This window comes from Chinchilla lanigera, unplaced genomic scaffold (assembly GCF_000276665.1).
Source record: "Chinchilla lanigera isolate Chin_1 unplaced genomic scaffold, ChiLan1.0 scaffold00095, whole genome shotgun sequence".
In the NCBI taxonomy this organism is placed as follows: Eukaryota; Metazoa; Chordata; class Mammalia; order Rodentia; family Chinchillidae; genus Chinchilla; species Chinchilla lanigera.
This window is the reverse complement of record NW_004955496.1, coordinates 838,566-856,867: the sequence shown is the minus strand read 5'-3', so window position 1 is coordinate 856,867 and position 18,302 is coordinate 838,566. Positions and strand designations below refer to the sequence as shown.

General features: G+C 41.6%; 1 protein-coding gene across 8 annotated transcripts in view; it reads right to left on the bottom strand.

Moving 5' to 3' along the window:
* Col25a1 (collagen, type XXV, alpha 1) overlaps positions 1-17,394 on the bottom strand; it is a 415,634-nt gene extending 398,240 nt beyond the window's left edge. For all 8 annotated transcript variants that reach the window (XM_013505432.1, XM_013505435.1, XM_013505431.1 and 5 more), the window contains exons 1-2: positions 17,017-17,394; positions 15,920-15,989 (exon numbers count right to left, since the gene is read on the bottom strand). In XM_013505432.1, the coding sequence (XP_013360886.1) occupies positions 15,920-15,989; positions 17,017-17,307 (361 nt within the window). In that variant the 5' untranslated portion in view covers positions 17,308-17,394. The remainder of the gene's footprint in view (positions 1-15,919; positions 15,990-17,016) is intronic.
* Between the last annotated feature and the right edge of the window lie 908 nt (positions 17,395-18,302).

Here is an 18,302-nt window from a genome sequence, read left to right as displayed (position 1 = left end):
AAATAAGTGGGAATCTGGTAGAAAAGTATATAAAACCTTGAATTTTGCCCCCCCCCAAGAAAAACTGTGCAAGAAGGAATACAAAAGACAGGACTTGATAGCACTCATCAAAATAATTGGGAATTTTCATCAAAGCTAAACTCAGCATTAGTTGACAGAATTATGAGACTGGCAAGAACATTATTATAATTTCAGGCTGCCCAAGTTAGCAGTACAATATCTACAAGTAATGAAGTTTTCCCCTCTCACCCTTTCCTACATGCCTGTCAGATGATCTCTGGAGCTGCATTCAGATCAGATATTAACACTCTAAGAAAGAAACAGACCAACTAGAATCTCCAAACAAACTAAGGGCATCTATTCTGAAAGTAAAAGCAACAGGGAGAATATTGGGTGATTTCAAACATTTGGAGACAGAGTGGCATTCAACCAGTTTTTAAGGATATAGGGTGGAGATGCTCATCATCCACTTGTCTTTAAGGATACAGGGTAGAGATGCTCATAACCATTGTGTCCAAAGATTAAAAGGCACATTTCCAAAGGTGAGCAAAATTGGCCTTTTAGCAGTACATCACCAAGGAAATACAAGTATCAGATGCAGTATAAGTCTAGATAACCTCTGGTCACCCTGCCAGCACTGAGACTCTACAATACCAACACACTGGGCCTGGTAATATGCCTGCAGTCCTAGCTACTGGAAAGGCAGGGAACTGCTGGAGCCTGAGAGTTCAAGACCAATCTGGGCAACACAGAAAGACCCAAGCTCAAAAGTAAGTAAGTAAATAAAATAGGAGCAGAGGTAACATCACCTTTCAAAGACAACACAACACGCACCATGTAGAAACAGGGACCTCTGTGATCGTGGCAGCTGGAACCTGAACGCTGACTCAGGAGAGCTAACTGCTCAGTTTTCAGAGGTTTGCAGCACACCCCTCCCATTAAACACAGGCATTACTAAAACTTGAACAACATGAACTTACCATAAAGTAAATTATATCTTTAAAAATATCTAATGACACTGAAACATCACTTCCTGATGTCACTTTAACTTGAAATGGACCCCAGTGGGAAATTTGCACACTAAAAATTTGTAAATTCTTTTTAGAGTGGTTGAGCACCTATTATCAGCACATCACATTGGCAACATATTTAGTTATAAAATATTGTTAAGCTCCCCCATGTATACTTGAGGCTGTATGGAACCCAAGTAGGAATAAGGTAAGCTGTCTTGGGAAATGGGGAAATCAGGTCTGTCTACACAATGAAGCTCGCAGCCTTTTAAAAAAGCAACATGAACCACTTGCGATGGAAAGTTACCCAATATGTACAAAGACTGTTCTGGTGAAGAGAGATGGGGTACTGGGTACCATCTTGAATTCAAAGGTTTGCATTTCCACATGGATGCATTATTTAATAACTTCAACAACGCTGGCGCCAAACACAAAGATGTTGCTCTTGAGAAAAAGCTTGATCATGAGGCAGCAGATGCAGCCACAGGTGGACAGCAGAGGACAGCAGCTGGCACAGCAGCAGCACAGAGAATGCTCAAGTGCTGAAGGCCTCCTGCAAAGGGTGTGACCCCAGATCTAGCCTGTTAGGACCACCTCAATCTCTGTTCTCCTGGAACTACCACCAGTTGATACTGTGCCACCCTTATCACTGGGCTCACTTCAAAGCACGCTTCTCATCGGGGGGTGATCTAGCTTCCCCCGGAACACTTGGCAATGAGAGACATTTGTGGTTGTGGAAACTGAGGAATACAACTAGCATCTGGTGGGTAAAGGCCAGGAGTACTGGTCAACGCCTTGCAATGCCCAACACTCCCCCACAACAAGGATTAGTTAGCCTGAAGCAGCAGTGATGGCAAAGAGGAGACACCCCCCGCCCAACCACTGCCTCTCACAGCCACCCGATTGGATCTCCGTTCCTCACAACCAGACAAGTTCGGCCAAGACCCAGAGGCCCTGCCTTCACCAGAAAATATGGCGGCAGGCTGCACACCAATGTTCCTGGGAGCCAGCAAGGCTCCTTAGAACAACTGCCAGGAAGGTAGCCTGGAGTGGGGTTAAAGATGTAATGTTTGACCTAACAACTGGCAACAATTATTTATCCTCAGAAAAACCATCAAACTGGTGTCACCAGCATTTCTGCCAAGTACCATAATCCTCAGTACCGAACTTTTTAATATTCTCAGAAAAAAATAAAAACAAAAAGCCCTCAAATACCAACTTCTCTGCATAACATGGTGCTATTTTAGAAGTTGGGATAAGTGAACTGGAATTAGGAGTTCAAATACCAATTAGCATTGCTACTTTAAATCCATTAACATTGGCCACAGTTGGCTACAGACTACATTTTTGTAACTTTTAATTCTCTTGGAGTCTTCAGTCTGCTTATCTGACACCATCAGTCCTTCCCTAGAGCTTAGAGTCTATTTATTTCTCTAAATAGTATGTCATATGTCATGGGGCTGACCCCTAGTAGAACACAATAAATACTTTATGAGTTAATTGAATAAAAAAGATTTTTAAACAACTCCTATACACGGGACCTTTCCATCTTTGCCAGAGCTGACAGAAGTTAGGGCATACCAAAAGCCAACTGCCACCCACAATATAAGTTTTAGATACTGATATTCAAAAATATTTGATATTTAGAATTCACTCCCTGCTCCCTTAATAATGAGACTACTAGAACAAAGGCTGCTTCTGAATGAAAATATTTTCCCTGAAAAAGCCACCAATCGCCATACAGTTTATGCATCTTTGCCCACCTCCTCAGTCCCTGTTCTGACTTTGTCTTTCTCACTAGAATGTCAGGGCAGCTGTTTTGCAGCTTCAGCCACTCTTCTGCCAAAATGGGGCTTTAGCCAAAAGGTGCATGACTGAGGAAGGTAGGAGCAGAGGAGAGCACACACAGCATCACATCTGAGCAGCAGTGGAGATACAGAGCCATCAAACAAGGTAGGGACCAAATGGCCAAGAATGAACAAATAACTCTTGGGAAGTATAAACTACAGACAAAGCTGCCCGAAGCAGCAACACATAGGTAAACAGGATGGAAAGGAGGTGGCAACATCCACGGAAAATCCAAATTAGGAGATAAGGTACTGAAGTCAAAGCCAGGATGGCTGAAATAACAGCACAAATTCAGATGCAACCATGCACGCTCAATCTGGGCAAATGTGACCTGCAGAGGAATGGCTTTTGCATAAGGAAAAGGTCCCTTGGGCTTTCCTTCATCAGCCTTCTCCAGGGATAATAAAAGATATGTGTCTTTCCTACAGGAAGACACTGGATATATTTGTAGGTTATGGAACAAGCATCATTTATGAGCCAAAATTTTAAATATAGTAACCGAGTTGGTATAACACATTGTGTTCCTTCTGTTGCTAAATATACAACAGTGACAAACATAAAACATGAGTATGGAATTGATTTATTCACATTTTTTCCAAATCACAATGTAATCCCTTGCAAAGTTTGTTAACATTAAAGATTGTCTTTAAACCCTACTTTTTAAAATATTCTAGTTATTTTATATTAGACATTTACATTGACCACTGTAATTAATCAGTGCAGAAATAGGAGAATGGATAATGTAATTGCCTAGGCATAACTACTCAAAACACAAGGCGGGGGCAGTAACTCTTTCTCTCGCCTTAGTGAATCCACTCACTGATACCTAAGCACAGGAAGGTGAGTCTTCCAAAGTGGTTTCTACTTGAAACAAATTGTCAGACCACTTATGTAAATCACATCATTAATACAGACTCAGTAGTCAACACTACCCCATGGGCCTAGTACACAAAGTGTAAAAGTCCTAGCTGAAAGGAGCTCTCTTTTAAATAACAAATGGTGTGTGTGTGTGTGTGTGTGTGTGTGTGTGTGTGTGTGTTTGTCTGTGTGTACGTGTGCTGGAGATTGAACCCTAGCATGCCTTGTACATGCTAGGCAAGCTCTCTACCATTAAGCTACCTCCTCAGCCTTGAAATTACTAACTTTAGCGATGATGAGAAAATTAAATACCATATAACCCACAGGATAATCGGAACATGAAAGGAGATAGAATAATAAGCAATCATTACTACCATGATATTTTGAGCTTACCAAAAGAATTGTTTCCTGCACAGTTGCTTTAGTAACATAAAACAAAAAATTGTGCTCCAGTGGAAAGCTATGTATTGCCTATAATACACCTTTCCTAACTTATCTGACTATGATTCTCTGAGAGCTATTTTATAACTATATAAATTGTAGATAACAGTGAAACAAAAATAGCTCTTGTCTACAGATATGCAATTTCTTTCGGACCTCTCTTGCTCACTGTGGAAAAATCCAGTTTGGTCTCCGTTTATACCTAAATTTCAGTTTTCCTGCACCACAAATGTACAGTTTTAAATTTTCCTTCAAACTTGCTATAACCTCTTAATAGTATCTTCTTTAACAATTTAAATAAAATCTTTAACATGTTTATTTTACATCTGCATGGAAATCATGATTTTAGCGTTTTCAAAAAGTAACTTTTAACAGTCATTTTGGAAGAGAAAAAAAGGATTACTTTTTGAAATTTGGGGCCAAATGTTGCTCTTTGTCATTAACGTTTCCTTGGTTCTGCTGCTGGGCTGAAAGGAAGCACACTTGTTGTCCAGGAAATCCGTGGGTTTTGGGACCTAAGACTGATGAAGACAACCAAGTTGGATGCCCACAGTGAGGGACTCCGACAGTGAGGTAACTCCTTTACCAACCACCATCCACAGAAGGATACAGAGTTAACCTAGAGTGAATGCTTATGCTAGAGAAGGGGAGCAAGAAGAGACACCTGAGTGGCCTGGCAGGAACGGGGTCCTCATGTCAGGCACAGATCTTTCTCATAGCTTCATAACACATGGCACCTGTCCACTCTCCAGCAACAGATCACACTGGGCAATCAATGCCTATTCCATGAGAACAACATGTGGCATCGCTTCTCTGTCCATGCATGTGTCTGCTGTGTTCATTCTTGGTTTTCAGGAATTCAACAACTTATTAATCTCATCACATCCTATAAATGTGAAAATAGCGTGAATGCTTAAAAAGCTAGCAACACATGATTACAATTAAACAAAAGTGGAGACTTGTAATAAATTGAAAATGATGAGAGAATGACATCTGATACACAGAGGGGATGTATGTGATTGATTATGAAGTTCTGTCTGGATCTTTTCTTAAGGATTGAAGATAGGAGTAAAGGTTTTCTGCTCAAAAAGTTGAAGGCTTAAAAGAATAAAACACAATTGAGTCTAATATGTCATGGACTCACACACACACAAAAACAAAAATGGACCTCAGACCTCTTAATCCAAAGATACTTTTGCTATAAGAATAAGCAAAAACTTTTAACCCCAAAAATGTCAACATAAATTTTATCACAATCGCATGGCATTCAGAACTTGATTGTAGAACCAAGCCAATACTCATGAAAGTATACTGAGAAGTAGCTGAAATCTAGAGCATTAGATAGCTTTGCCCAGAAGGAAACTATATACAAGAAAATAAAGGCCCTTGTTTCTTGATGGAGGTAATTTCTCAGTGCTACAGTTTGTTAAAAACTTCCAGATGCACAGCATGTAGCGATGTGCAGGCTAGCTGCTTAAACTCCTGGGAAGCCATCAGTGTCTGCAGGCACTGGGCGGCAAGTTTAGGGGGATGTAGTCTGTCTGGTCAAATCTCTTTTATGTAGCTCACAAAAGCTTTGTTTGACATATATGATTTTTCCAGCCTTTCTCATTTGATCAACTTTCCCATCTTTTGTTATTTTACTGATAACTGGCTTCTCAGGGAAGGCCAAGTAGCTAGTTTTTAAAAAGAAGAGTCATTTTCTCTTTTAGATTTTCTTAAGGTCCATAGTTTGAGACTGTGTATTAAAAAGAAAATAAATTGTTCACCAATGCTCAAAACTTGTAAATGGCTGGGCAATTCCATGCCATGTTCCACAAGGCTGAGGAAGTGCTTCATTCAGCCAAACAAGTGTCCACAGCCAGCTGCTCCTGTAGCAGCCCAACACTGCTGACGACAGGGACATGCACTTTAACAGGAGATATGTCCTTTCAATTTCCCTTCTGTAATGCTTGCTATAGTATGGTTGTACACAGATTTGCACTTTCTCTGTGAAATGTACTGTGTTATTCATTCACTATTGGCTAAAATATTGTTAATTTCTAGAGATTTTTCCTATTGCTTAAACAGATGCTCAATTCCTGTATTCTCACTGGGAGAAAAAAACATGGTATCTGTACTGAACATGTATAGACTTTTCTTTGTCGTTATCCTCTAAATAACACAGTATATCAATTCTTTCCATAGCATTTACATTGTATTATTATAAGCAATCTGGAGATGAGAAAGTACCCAAAAGCATACACATAGGTTGTACACAAATCTTAGACCCTGGGATATGAGAGAGTCAGTATTCAACGATTTTGGAATCTATGGAAGTCAAAGAACCCATGTTCTTTGACATACAAAGGACACCTGTATTTCTCATACAGCATCTTGTGAACCAAGTATTAATTTTAGTCAAAACATTAACTGCTGTAAATAAACACATTAAAAAGGCAATGGACTGATATAACTTTGATGATACAGTGCCATAAGAATACATGGAATTAAGGCATAAATACACAAATTTTAAGAAAACACAGAAAACTCACTAAAAGTATAATTTGAAGGCTTAAAATAAATGACTAAAAAAGCTGATGAGGTAAGATGCTGAGTTTCTAAAATACAGTAGCACTCTCAGTGGCATAGTTCATGTACCCAGTTTTCCTGTGCTACCACAATAATTATATCTCTTCCTTTGCTGGAATACTATGACTCCTTAGAGACAAAATTGCACTGACAGTCATTTTTTATTCCATATATTTTAGTAGGTAATTTAACTTCCACCATTTCTAGTACTGCTTCTAGCACAGAATTTTGGAGATGAGGTCTGTGTTGACGAGTGGAAGATATCTTTAGACAGAGCAGCTTTGTGACACTGGAAGTTGGACTTTCAGCAACTTTCCGGTATCCTAAGAAATCCCAGAGTTCTTTGGAGATGCCCAAGGGCCCCACTGGGAAAGAGGTGGACAGTAGGAAGAAGGAGTACGTGGGGTTTGGGTTTTCTAACCTCCAAAGTAAATCAGAGTGCTTAACATTGTCTCTAATTTCATATACTGGGGTTTCTCACAATATTTCATTTGTTAAAAAAGATTCAGCCTTTATATGAAAAGTTATAAAACTCTTGAACCACTGGGTCTCCAAGCCTTGTATTAGCTTTAATATGTTAGGTTTACAAAGCCCTTGGAATGTTTCAGACAAAGGACTGGGAGGAGAATATTAATGGATATACAGAGACGGGCTATAATAAAAATTCTCAAGCAGTCAAGTTTTTGGCTATTCATTATAATCACCGGGAACTTTTAGGGACTCAGAACTTTATGGGTGCAAACTGCAGCCCATGCCATGGTGCTCAGAAGTGAAGCGGTGAACACAGTTATGCCAGGAGCCCACTCACCAGTCAGCATGTGCCGGGATCTGTCCCCAAGGGTCACCTGACCTCACTCATGTTGATCACCATCCTCGAAAGGTAGTTATTTAAGTACCTTGTTTCCATTTGAACTTCATCTCCTCTGACTCTGTGCCCTAAGTCCTCCAGTAATAAAATAACTTCAGTATCCCAAAGCTCATCCTGGATCCCTAGTACTGTCAGCGTATCTGGTCTGACTTTAAAGTAAAAAGATTAGTTTGTATGTGTGGTTTGTGAAAATCACTTTTATCTTATGATCATATTTGATTTTAGGGTGGCTGGATTCCAGAGCCCACGAGGGCACAACTGGAATTTCAGAATTCCTAGGAGGGTAATACAAACAACTTACCTTTAACAGCTCCCAGAACTGACCTACAGAAATGCTAGCCAAGACACAGGTCGATTTTCCTGACTTATTTAATTACAACATGCTGAGGCTCACAAGTGAAGCTATCATGGAGAATATCTCTGGCTCCCTAACTATTGTCCAGAATCACATTATAATAAGAACTGCAACACAGCAGGCTGTCTACGTATGGTGCAGGGAGATATGATGCTGAGAGATGAGCGGGGAGCTACTCTTTCTTTGGACTCTTCTCACATGGGCTCTTTGGGGAGAAAAAAGTAGATACCCCTGGCCCAATTACCTCTAGTTAGACATATGCTGGCTTTCAATATTCTAGAATGTACAAACTAGACGTGGCTATAACACACACAATTTACTCAGCCACTTGGCCCAAATGTAAAAATAGTATTTAAAAGTGTGCTGACTCTATCCAAATATGAAAACAAAAATGTTTTGTCTGGAAGACTAGCTCTTCTAAAATCTGAATTATTAATATCCAAATGAACAGACAAGGTTTTGGCACTTCTGGCAAATAAGGCCTACATTTACTAAACGTGCCTCTGTAGCAAAGACAAATTAAGGAGGAGAATACAAGGAAAAATAAAGGATTCATTTCCACTATCATACATGGCAACTAAAGTTAAAATGGAAGCTCCAGAGGCAACAACCCCAGAAGCACGACAGTAATTCCACACAGCTCTGGATTCCAAGAAATTACAAAATGGAAGTACAAACACTGCCCCAAACTGGTAAATTTAATTATCTTTGGCTCATTTATTCTACTATTGGAATGTTAGGCCACACTTCATGGCTTTGAACTAATCTACTAAACAACTACACTGCTCAATGATATAAAGGGAAAATTTATAGTTCTAGGTTCTTTTAAGTATCTTAAAGCTTATAGGATTTTCTAGTTTTCAAATACAGATGAAGAAACTACTAGCTTCGCTCCAAAATTGTTTCCATTGCAAACAGAAGTCAAGGCATAGAAGTCAACAAGGGATCTCATTGGAAAGAAGCTGGAGAAAAGGAGGAAATCCTGCTATTTAGCTCAGTTCCTCCTCCTTGTGGTCACAAAAGGGAGATGCCTGTCACCATTTCCTCAAGGAATCTAAATGACTTACAGAGGTCCCTGAAAGGAAGTGATATGCCTGTGGAGAAGGCTCAATTTGTAAGTGATTTCATTTCACTCTTCTGCATTTTTCTCCTTTTTAAAAGTCAATTTTAAAAATAGTATTTTTGATTACAAGATTGCTGAACAAACTGCCAAAGCAAGCAGTAACTATTGGTGTCTAAGAATTAGGAATGTGCGCGCATCACCAGCATTTCAACGCAGATTGTCAGGGTCTGGAGAGAAGGGTATAGATTAAACACCCTGGTACATTAAACACTGTGGGTTAAACACCATGGTACATTAAACCACTGCACAGAACTTTACCATTTCCACCAGCCAGAGAGGGTGGGGATGCTTCTATGTTTAACCATCACATACTGGGCTTCGGCCTGCAGCCTAGACTGACTCATACATTGTTTTCACATCCTCAGCTTCCATCAAACCACAAAGTAATGTTTATAACATGGTAGGATGGAACAAAGATAGTTTCATGATAGGTTTTGAATAGTTTCCACTCAAGATAACAGATTGATGTTATTTGGATGTCTAGCGAGTCTCCCCTTCAGCAGGAAATGCCCCCTTGGGTTGCAAAACAGTCCCGATTCTGGCTTTTTTCCCCACCAACTCACTACCTAATCCAGTGGATGAGAGGCATGCCCTTCCCAGACTGATGTTCAGATACTGTTTTGGTTAATGCCATGTAGTTGACTTTGCACAACTACAAAGCAATCAGAAGCACAGTAAGTTATTATGGTCTCCTACACATTCTCTGGATGAGCTAGAACAGTTCATCTCACCTCCTGTCGAATCTATACCCTTCTCTTCAGTAATCCCCAACTCACATAAGAACAGAATCACTAAGGCAAGAAAGAGAAACAGTATTTGAAGAATCACCTTCTTAATGAATCAGACAAGAGAAAATAAATGAAAACACTTCTCCAAGAGCCCATTTGTCTTTGGTCCTTTGGACAGCAGGACATTTTTCCAGCTGTCACTGCTGGACAACTAAAAGTACTACACCCAAACTGCTGTATTCATTAGGACTAGAACAATTTCACTTGCGTGCAGAGGGGCTCTTAGGCCACACTGTTGTTTGGTCTTCCAAGAAGAAGGTAATGCCTGCCGTTGTTTGGTCTTCCAAGAAGAAGGTAATGCCTGCCGTTCTCATCGAAGTAACATTTATAGCATTTTAATTTGCTTTCTTTCAACAAACTGCTTCTGACCATGTGTCATCTTACATAACTGAACATTGCCACCCCCCTCCTAGATGTACTCTTTCCATCATCTGTGTGGCTTGATAGAAAAAAATGCACAGTGTAAGTAAAAATCCATGTTAGTAGGAAATACAAGTTTTACATGATAAATTTATGTTAACAAAGTAATTTAAAGGTTTTTTTTTTTTTATTGAACCCAGGGCCTTCATAATAACCTATCTCCCCAGCATTATTTAGAGACAGGGTCTTGCTAAGTTGCCCAGGCCAGGCTGATTAAAGCCTCTTCTTAAACCATAGGAAAAGGTACACACACTCAAGGCCATGATTAATATTTATTTCCACCCCTAACTGACAAAAAAATAATGCCTCTAAGTCAGTCACCAGGGGCTACATTGCTCACATTATAAAAAAGAGGTAGGTTTACCTGCTTACATTTACTTTGTATGTAATCATTTTCATGTACTTGGAGGGTAAATAGGGACCTCAGAAGATATCTAGTATGCTTTTTTATCTCTAGCTAAAGTCTAAGCAGATGACTATCTATGCTACCTTTAATGATTATCAGTGAACAACAGTGCCCAAGTTCTGGGTTCAGTGCCCAATACCCAAATAGCAAATGTTATTCACCCTAAACTTTATTATGTGCAGGAATAAGTACAAGAACAAACAATCATCCCCACCCCCACCTACATCACTTGTTTGTTGCAGTGGGGCTATAGTTCTGGTCTACCAGGTACCAGTGTACTTTCATCTGCCCGTTAGTTCTTGGAAAGCCAGAAGTCAAGGGAGGTAATGCAGATTAGCTTCTTATCCCTTGCTAGAACTTTTATTTTTCATCAGAAGCCATATTTTTTTGCCTATTGTAAATTTCTATACCCCACCTTCAGAGAAAAAATTTTTCAAACTAGTATTTACAAAAATGAAAGGGATTTTGGTCATGGGCTCCAAAGCACACTACTATATTTTTTTATTGATTGTACTTTGTAACACCTGTGAATTCATGTCACTGTAAAATATCATCCTCACTAAAATGGAAGCTCCAGGAGGACATACATCATGGCTGCCTCATTCACGAGTGTATTCCTAGTACCTGGTACAGCATTTGGCAGACATACAGCAGGCAGACTCATTTGATCAGGAGAACTGACAAAGGCCTTTTGAAATCATTTTCCAGCACTCTTTGAAGACATGAAAAAGTTTGTAAAAGCTATACCTGGAAAGGATTTATACAAGATGGTGTAACACATTAAGGACAAAGCTAAGATTACTTTGGATTCTTTATTTCCCATTCACATGTTCCATCCGGCACACCCAGAGGCAGACGGCTGATGAGAAAGGTACAGAAAACACTGATCTAAACAGCTTTGGGTTAGCTGCCTAATTCCCACTGTTATTTATCAGCTGGATCACAGCAGCTCTTCTATAAGTATTCTTGAAGCACACATACTTTATGTAAAACTCCAAGAATAGAACCCAAGATGGAGTTTTACAGCCATTGCAAAGAACCAACTGATTCTCTCATATGAAGGTCAAATTTTAGGGAGGTCAAGTCACCAGTGTCAGTTGTTTTTCCACAGCTCAGTGACTGCTCAATGAAATATCCTGCTAAAGACAGCCTTGATGATATGTAAGGGCTTTTGTAGTATATTATTTCAGAGTTTCTTAAAAAGCAAATATTTTTAAAAGTAAAGTTCCTCTTGGGTTCAGATAAAAGGAAACATGGATTGTCAAGGGGGACAAATATGATCTAAAACTAGATTATGGCAATGGATGCCCAATTATAAATTTATGATAAATATTAAAATAGGTAACTATAAATTACACTCCAATAAATCATTTTAAAAGTCTGAAAGTGATTCAGATAACCTCTTTTTGTAAATTTTGTAAGTATGTATGAAATTAAAATTGGCATTAAGTTCGGCATTAAAAGCATAAAGACCTTTTACTATTCTCATGCTTTTCTTTCTTTCCTTTTGGCAATACCAGGGACTAAATCCAGGCCTCACATTTGCCAGGCAAGTACTCTACCACTGAGGTACAACCCCATCACTTTTTGTTCTACTTTGAGACAGGGTCTTGCTAAGCTGCCCAGGCTGACCTCAAATTTGCAATCCTCTTGCCTCAGCTTCTCAAGTAGTGGGGAATACAGGCATGCACCACCACACAACATTCCTTAAAAGCCCTCCTACTTCTCTCACACTTCATCTGAAGTGTCAAAAGTGCTCCCTGTAATTTTTGTAAAAAACTTTATGATGCTAATATAAATATCTATAAAGGACTAGCAGTGAAAGACTCTGACTAGTATGATTATCTGCATGAATGTTCTATAGGTATATTTATTTAATTAAGTATAGTATTTTTATTGAAAACCTACCATTTATAAGGCATTGGGGTCTGAGCAAGTTACACATTATCTCCTGGCCTCAGTTTTCCCATCTGTAGAGTTAAACAGTACATAAGAAAAAGAACAGCACTTAGTACTTAATGCATATTAATGTGCCAGACCATTTATCCTATCACCCTATGAAAAAGGTATTATTAGCATTGGGCAGGTTTGGGGGAACTTAGGTAAGTGGACCAGAAAGAAGCTCGCTAATTTTACCAAGGTTACACAGTTACTTAGTAGCAGATCCACGATTCCAATCTAGAATTATCAGGCTCCAAAATCAACATTCTCCATTCTTCCATAGATTTTGGTCTTTCGACGTCTTTAGAGATGGCATGAATCCTGACCTTCAGTATATTAGTCATTTGCTAAGTCCCAGGTTCCTCATCTGTGAAAGGAAATTACTAGTACTTGATTCGCTAAGTTGCTATGAAAATTTAAGAATGGATCTGTTACAATTAGAAGACTTTCAGTAAAGACTCTTTGTCATCCAACTCCCACAGAAGTTCCTTCCTGTGTATATATTTCAAAAATCTATAAATTTTATGATTTCCTTGTAGCCTACCTGGATAAGCCTCCCTGGGACAGAGATCTAGCAAAAATGATTACAGTGAACACAAACAACCTGGCTTTACTTCTCAACTATCAAGTCTTTGGCTCTGTGATGGCAACTGCCAACGGGAGTGTCAACTTCAAGGGGTGGGCATCTGTCCACAGGAACTGAGCTGAGGTCACAGACTTGCCTTGCTCTGCCCTACCAACAGATGTCTGGGTGACAACTTTTAGTCACTGCAAACCAAGGGTAGAGCCAAACCAGGTGGGAAGTGCTGTATCTCCTTTCTAATCCTCTTGGCCTGCCTGTTCATTCCCTAGGACAATACACTGACCATACTTCTAAATCGCCCATTTTCTCCTGGACAGTACTTTCAACAGAATACCTCTATTCTGATGTGCCTGGTGAGTGTACAAGCAGAAGGGAGTGTGTCTGTAATCATGGTCTGTCAGCAAGAAACCTTTTTGATTCCGTGTCTTAGAACGCACACCCTCAAAGTTTACCCTTCAAGTAGCCAGGTAAAAACTGCTGTAATGTGGAGCTCTAGTGGTGGCAAAAGGGTAAAGCAGCTGTTACAAGAAAAAAAGCCAAAAAAAAAAACAAAAAAATCACCATTTATTATTAAATTACCATGTTCAAATGAAAAATAATCCCAAATAATCATCCCCAGTAAACTAAATGGAATTGTTTTCTTCCAGGTTACAAGTTAGACTTCAATAACTAGCCCACATTAGACACCATGAAGCAGTAATGTCTCCTCAGAAAACAGAGCTCAGGGTTGTAGAGGTCACTTTTCACCACACTTGCTTAGACTCCTATTAAACACTAGCTACTTTTCAGATAGGAAAAGTACCGTATACAAAAAATAATTGCTAGACTCATGAAAAGGTAGATATTAAATGGTTCCTCTTAAAAGAGAAATATAGATCATAAATAAAAGTAAACTAAAGGAGATACATCAGAAACAAAGACTGGAGATGTGGGAAGGGATCAAGGGAAGGCAGGCAAGTTAAAAGAATCAGAAATGATCCTGATATGCTATATAGATGTACCAATTCCTCAAAATAAATGTAACTATTATGTCTTACATACACTGATGATAATTTTTAAGTGCTGGACTCCAGTGGTATGAGTATGAAGTCCTGTACCATACCAACTGTCTTGGGAATTTAAACAATCCCTGCATACTGAGAAGCTGTTGTGAGTTAACTCCCGTACTAGAAGTGCCTTTCTTGAATATCCAACTTCAGATATCTTTCCCAGCAAAAAAAAAACAACCAAGAATGAGGTCTATAATGACAAATGTTGACATTTTATTTTCCTGTTACCTAATGTGTCTTTTCAATCAAAAGTCTTCAATTAAAAACTATCATCAACAGAATATAAACAGTACTTTTTTTTTTGTTTTGTTTTTTTTTTGGGGGGGGGGGTTTTCCTCCGGTACCGGGAACCGAACTCACGACCTCGTGCTTGCCAGGCAGGTGCTTTTGCCGCTGAGCTAAATCCCCAGCCCCTATAAACAGTACTTTTAACAGTATGCTGTACAACCTAGAGTTGATATGGCATTTAAAATTTCTAAGCATGGTACTGGTTTAGGTGTGTCAAAACAAGATATCATGTGAAGAAATAAAATCTCAGAATATAAGAAAGTAAGGAACTCTCCTTTCACATCCTGTGCCACTTTAAAATGGGCATATGTGCTAAGAATTGTGTCCTTAGATGATTTCATCACAGAAACATCACACAGTACACTTACACAAACTAAGGTGGCCATGATGCCATGAGGCCATAACATCTGGCACCACCATCACCTGTGTCATCTGTGGGTGACGGAACAACCTTGTGCACCCCAGGACTCTCTAAGTCTCTAAGAACCATGTCCTTGACCATTAATGAAAATGTAAGAGACTCACTCTCCACATATGATGACAAAAGAAACTAAAGTGTTCATAAATGCATTAATAGCATTTATCTGAAAAACACCTCAAGAGTCATAGGTTTTATGGCTTATATCACAGAATCCATCTAGAGGTGACCACCAAGCCTCAGAGATCTGTGAATGAAGATTTATCAATTATGGGGGAGGGAGATGTGATTCACTGAGGTTTCTCTTCTCCATCCTTCTGTTATGCTATCATTAATATAGTTCCCCTGAAACCACACAGAAAAAACAAATGGTAAAAATATAAGAGCCTTTTCTGAGAAATCATTAAGGATAGTTTTGTAATACAAAGCTCAAGATAAAGAACTAATGTCCTCTTGGTCTTCACCTTTCACTATGGAATAGGAGAAAGAATTTTCTTGATAGAGTGGGGGAGAAAGTAAAGCAGTGCAGGTGTTTTCTAACATAATCCTCACCAAAGAATAAACAGAAACATGCGCTAGTGCAACTTACCCACTAGGGAATTCAGAATCTAACAGTTCTACAGTCCTTTTCACCAGACATTAATTTCATAAAGCTGAAGAATACTTCTCAATCTGTGAATCTAAGCCCTTTGTCTTTGTACATCATCTTGCCCATATTTTCCATGGTAATTCTCTCCATCTCTTGCTTTCCCTACCAGACCTTGGTATGCTGCTTACAATAATATCTGGGACTTTATTTGCATCCCTTTAACTGAGACATGTTGATTTTATTAAAGCAAGTTGGGTCTGCATTCTTTCTTTACTGCTATTACAGGTAGACTTGTCAGACACACGACTATTGATTTCAAATGCACTTCTATGGAAGAGACCTCGTTAATAAGTTCCATTTTACCTGCTGGGCAGTTACACTCCGAAGGTGCTTCTCTCGCGATTCTTATTTTAGCCATGTGTTCATAGGATTTCTGCAGGAAGAGAAGAGGCATGAACACTCATCAGTAGCACTATAAAGGAATGGATTCCTTGGGGACTCTGGCCATATGCCTGATTCACCAGCATTTCGGAGCTTGCATGACTAACATGTACATATGTACTTGGACCTTAGTCAAAAGGTAACTGTACCCAAGCCCTAAAAAAAGAAAATGACCATTGACATGGTAGCAAGATTGCTGGATTTGTCTAACATCTTTCTGCCTTCAGCCCCACTGCCCTCTCCCTCAGCCCAGGCATAAGCAGTCAGTGCTAAAACCTGGCACAAATGTGTGCACTTCTAGGTAAACTGAGGCTCACCAGTGACGCCCACTATTTTATACATATTGTGTTGCGGCTGCTGCCAAGCAGCCTCCTGTTGATAGAGCAACTTCAAACACCCCCCAACTCTCCCCTAAAAGCCGTCCTTAAACATGATGCAGATTCCTTTCAATTCTCACCCCAACCGCACTGCTCTGCGTTCACAAGTACTCGGCACTGCACCAAAAATAAAGCTACTTTTTAAAAATTTTTCAACTTTTGATATGAAAAGGCTCAATAGGCAAAAATGTTGACTTTAAATCACATACGGGATTACTTCAGTCTTAAGAGAGACTGCCTTTTGTGTATTAATAACACCTCTAACTCTAACCTCCACGTAAGATGTGAAGCATTTAACAGATGTTATCTCTGCAAGGAATATTCTCCATACAGCTGAGAAAGAGTCACATGAGACTCCAGAAAACTAGAAAGATAAAATGTCCCCTGCCATCCTGGCCACTCTTCCTCCCCTTCACCCCTCTCTGTATGCTTAGCAGGCAAACGTTAAAGCGGAGTAGGGGACGATGACAGACTTGGTGGTGTCAAGAGATGTGCACTTGTGCAAATACATGCCACACGTGCCTGACACGGCCGCACACAGTCAAAGCGGGTGTGCATGCTCAGGGGGCTCTCAGGCTGCTCCTGCGCCCAGACTCCTGTGGAAAATGTTACCCACGTGCAAAATACCCCAGTCTCGCACACCTGAGCCAGAAGGCGCTCCACTTTCTCCTGCACCACGGCCTTCAGCTGATCCAGGGTGTCAGGCAGCAGATGGATGGAGGGGGCGCCTTTGGCGGATTCCAGCGCAGCAACCCTCGCCTGGAGGTCGCAGGTTTTCACCCCGAGGTACAGACACGAAGCCAGCGCGGCCACGGACAGGAGGGAGGAGAGGGCCGCGCATGGGGGCGCGGTGCGGGTGCAGGGCGGGCCGGGGGGCTCTGCGGACCCCGGCTCCCGCGCCGCGCCCTTCCCTGCGGGCTTCTTCGGCAGCATCGCGGCGGGGGCGGCGGGCTGGGCTGCACCTTCCCCCTCGGCGTCCCGCGGGGATCTCAGGAGAAGCGCGAGGACGATTCCTGAGAAGTTCAGTTTGTTCCTGCGGCTGCAGGCGCGGCGGTGGACGGACGCGGGCTCAGCGTGGGGACCCGCGCGCGAGGAGCATCCCGCGGCGGCCGGACGAAGGGACACCTGCGCGCCGCCTACCTGGCGGAGCCGGGACACCCGGACCTGTTGCTTCGCTTACTTCGCTTATCTCTGCTGGCCGAGATCTGCCCACGCGCGACCTGTGTCCCACCTGGATGCAGGTCCGCGAGAGCGCAGCCCACGAAGGGTGGCCAAGGGCACGGGGGAGAACGAGGATGGCCCTGGAGCGAAGGAAAGGACCGAGGCTACCCGAAGCGTCTATGGCTCTGTGGCGTGTGAGCCTTAAATACCCTCCGGGACCCCGGAGTGTGAGTGCGGGCGGACGCCCCGCCCCGACCCCGCCCCGCCACTCGTTGTATTAGCATAATGTATTCACCTTCGCCCCGCCCATCCTCCCTGGACAACCCCCTCCAGGGGGGCGGGGAGCGGAGCTGGAGGTCGGCTATTAGCATAATATATGCAAATACTGTAGCCGGAGCAGCCGCTCTGATTGGACAGGAGCTCGGCGCCCCTCCCCTTCACCGAGTAACTTCAGCGTTCCGAAAGGCCCGAGCCCCGGGCCGTAGCGGGGTGGGCGGGGCGGAAGGCGGGGCCCCGCCAGACCCAGCCGCAGATCCCCCTTCCATCCCGCCTGGAAGTGGGGCGCTGCCTCCACCGGGGACACAGTGCAGCCCATCGTCCCGGCTCTCCGGACCCTCGTGACGCAGCCCCGAGACCCTCCTCCCTCGGTCCGACCTTGTGGAGCCGCCCCCTCCAGCCCTGGTCTCCAGTCCGGATGAGGGTGCTAATGCGTTTTCCTGACTCCCTGTTTTGTAGGCTTGAAAAAGGGAGTGTTGAGGTATACGCAT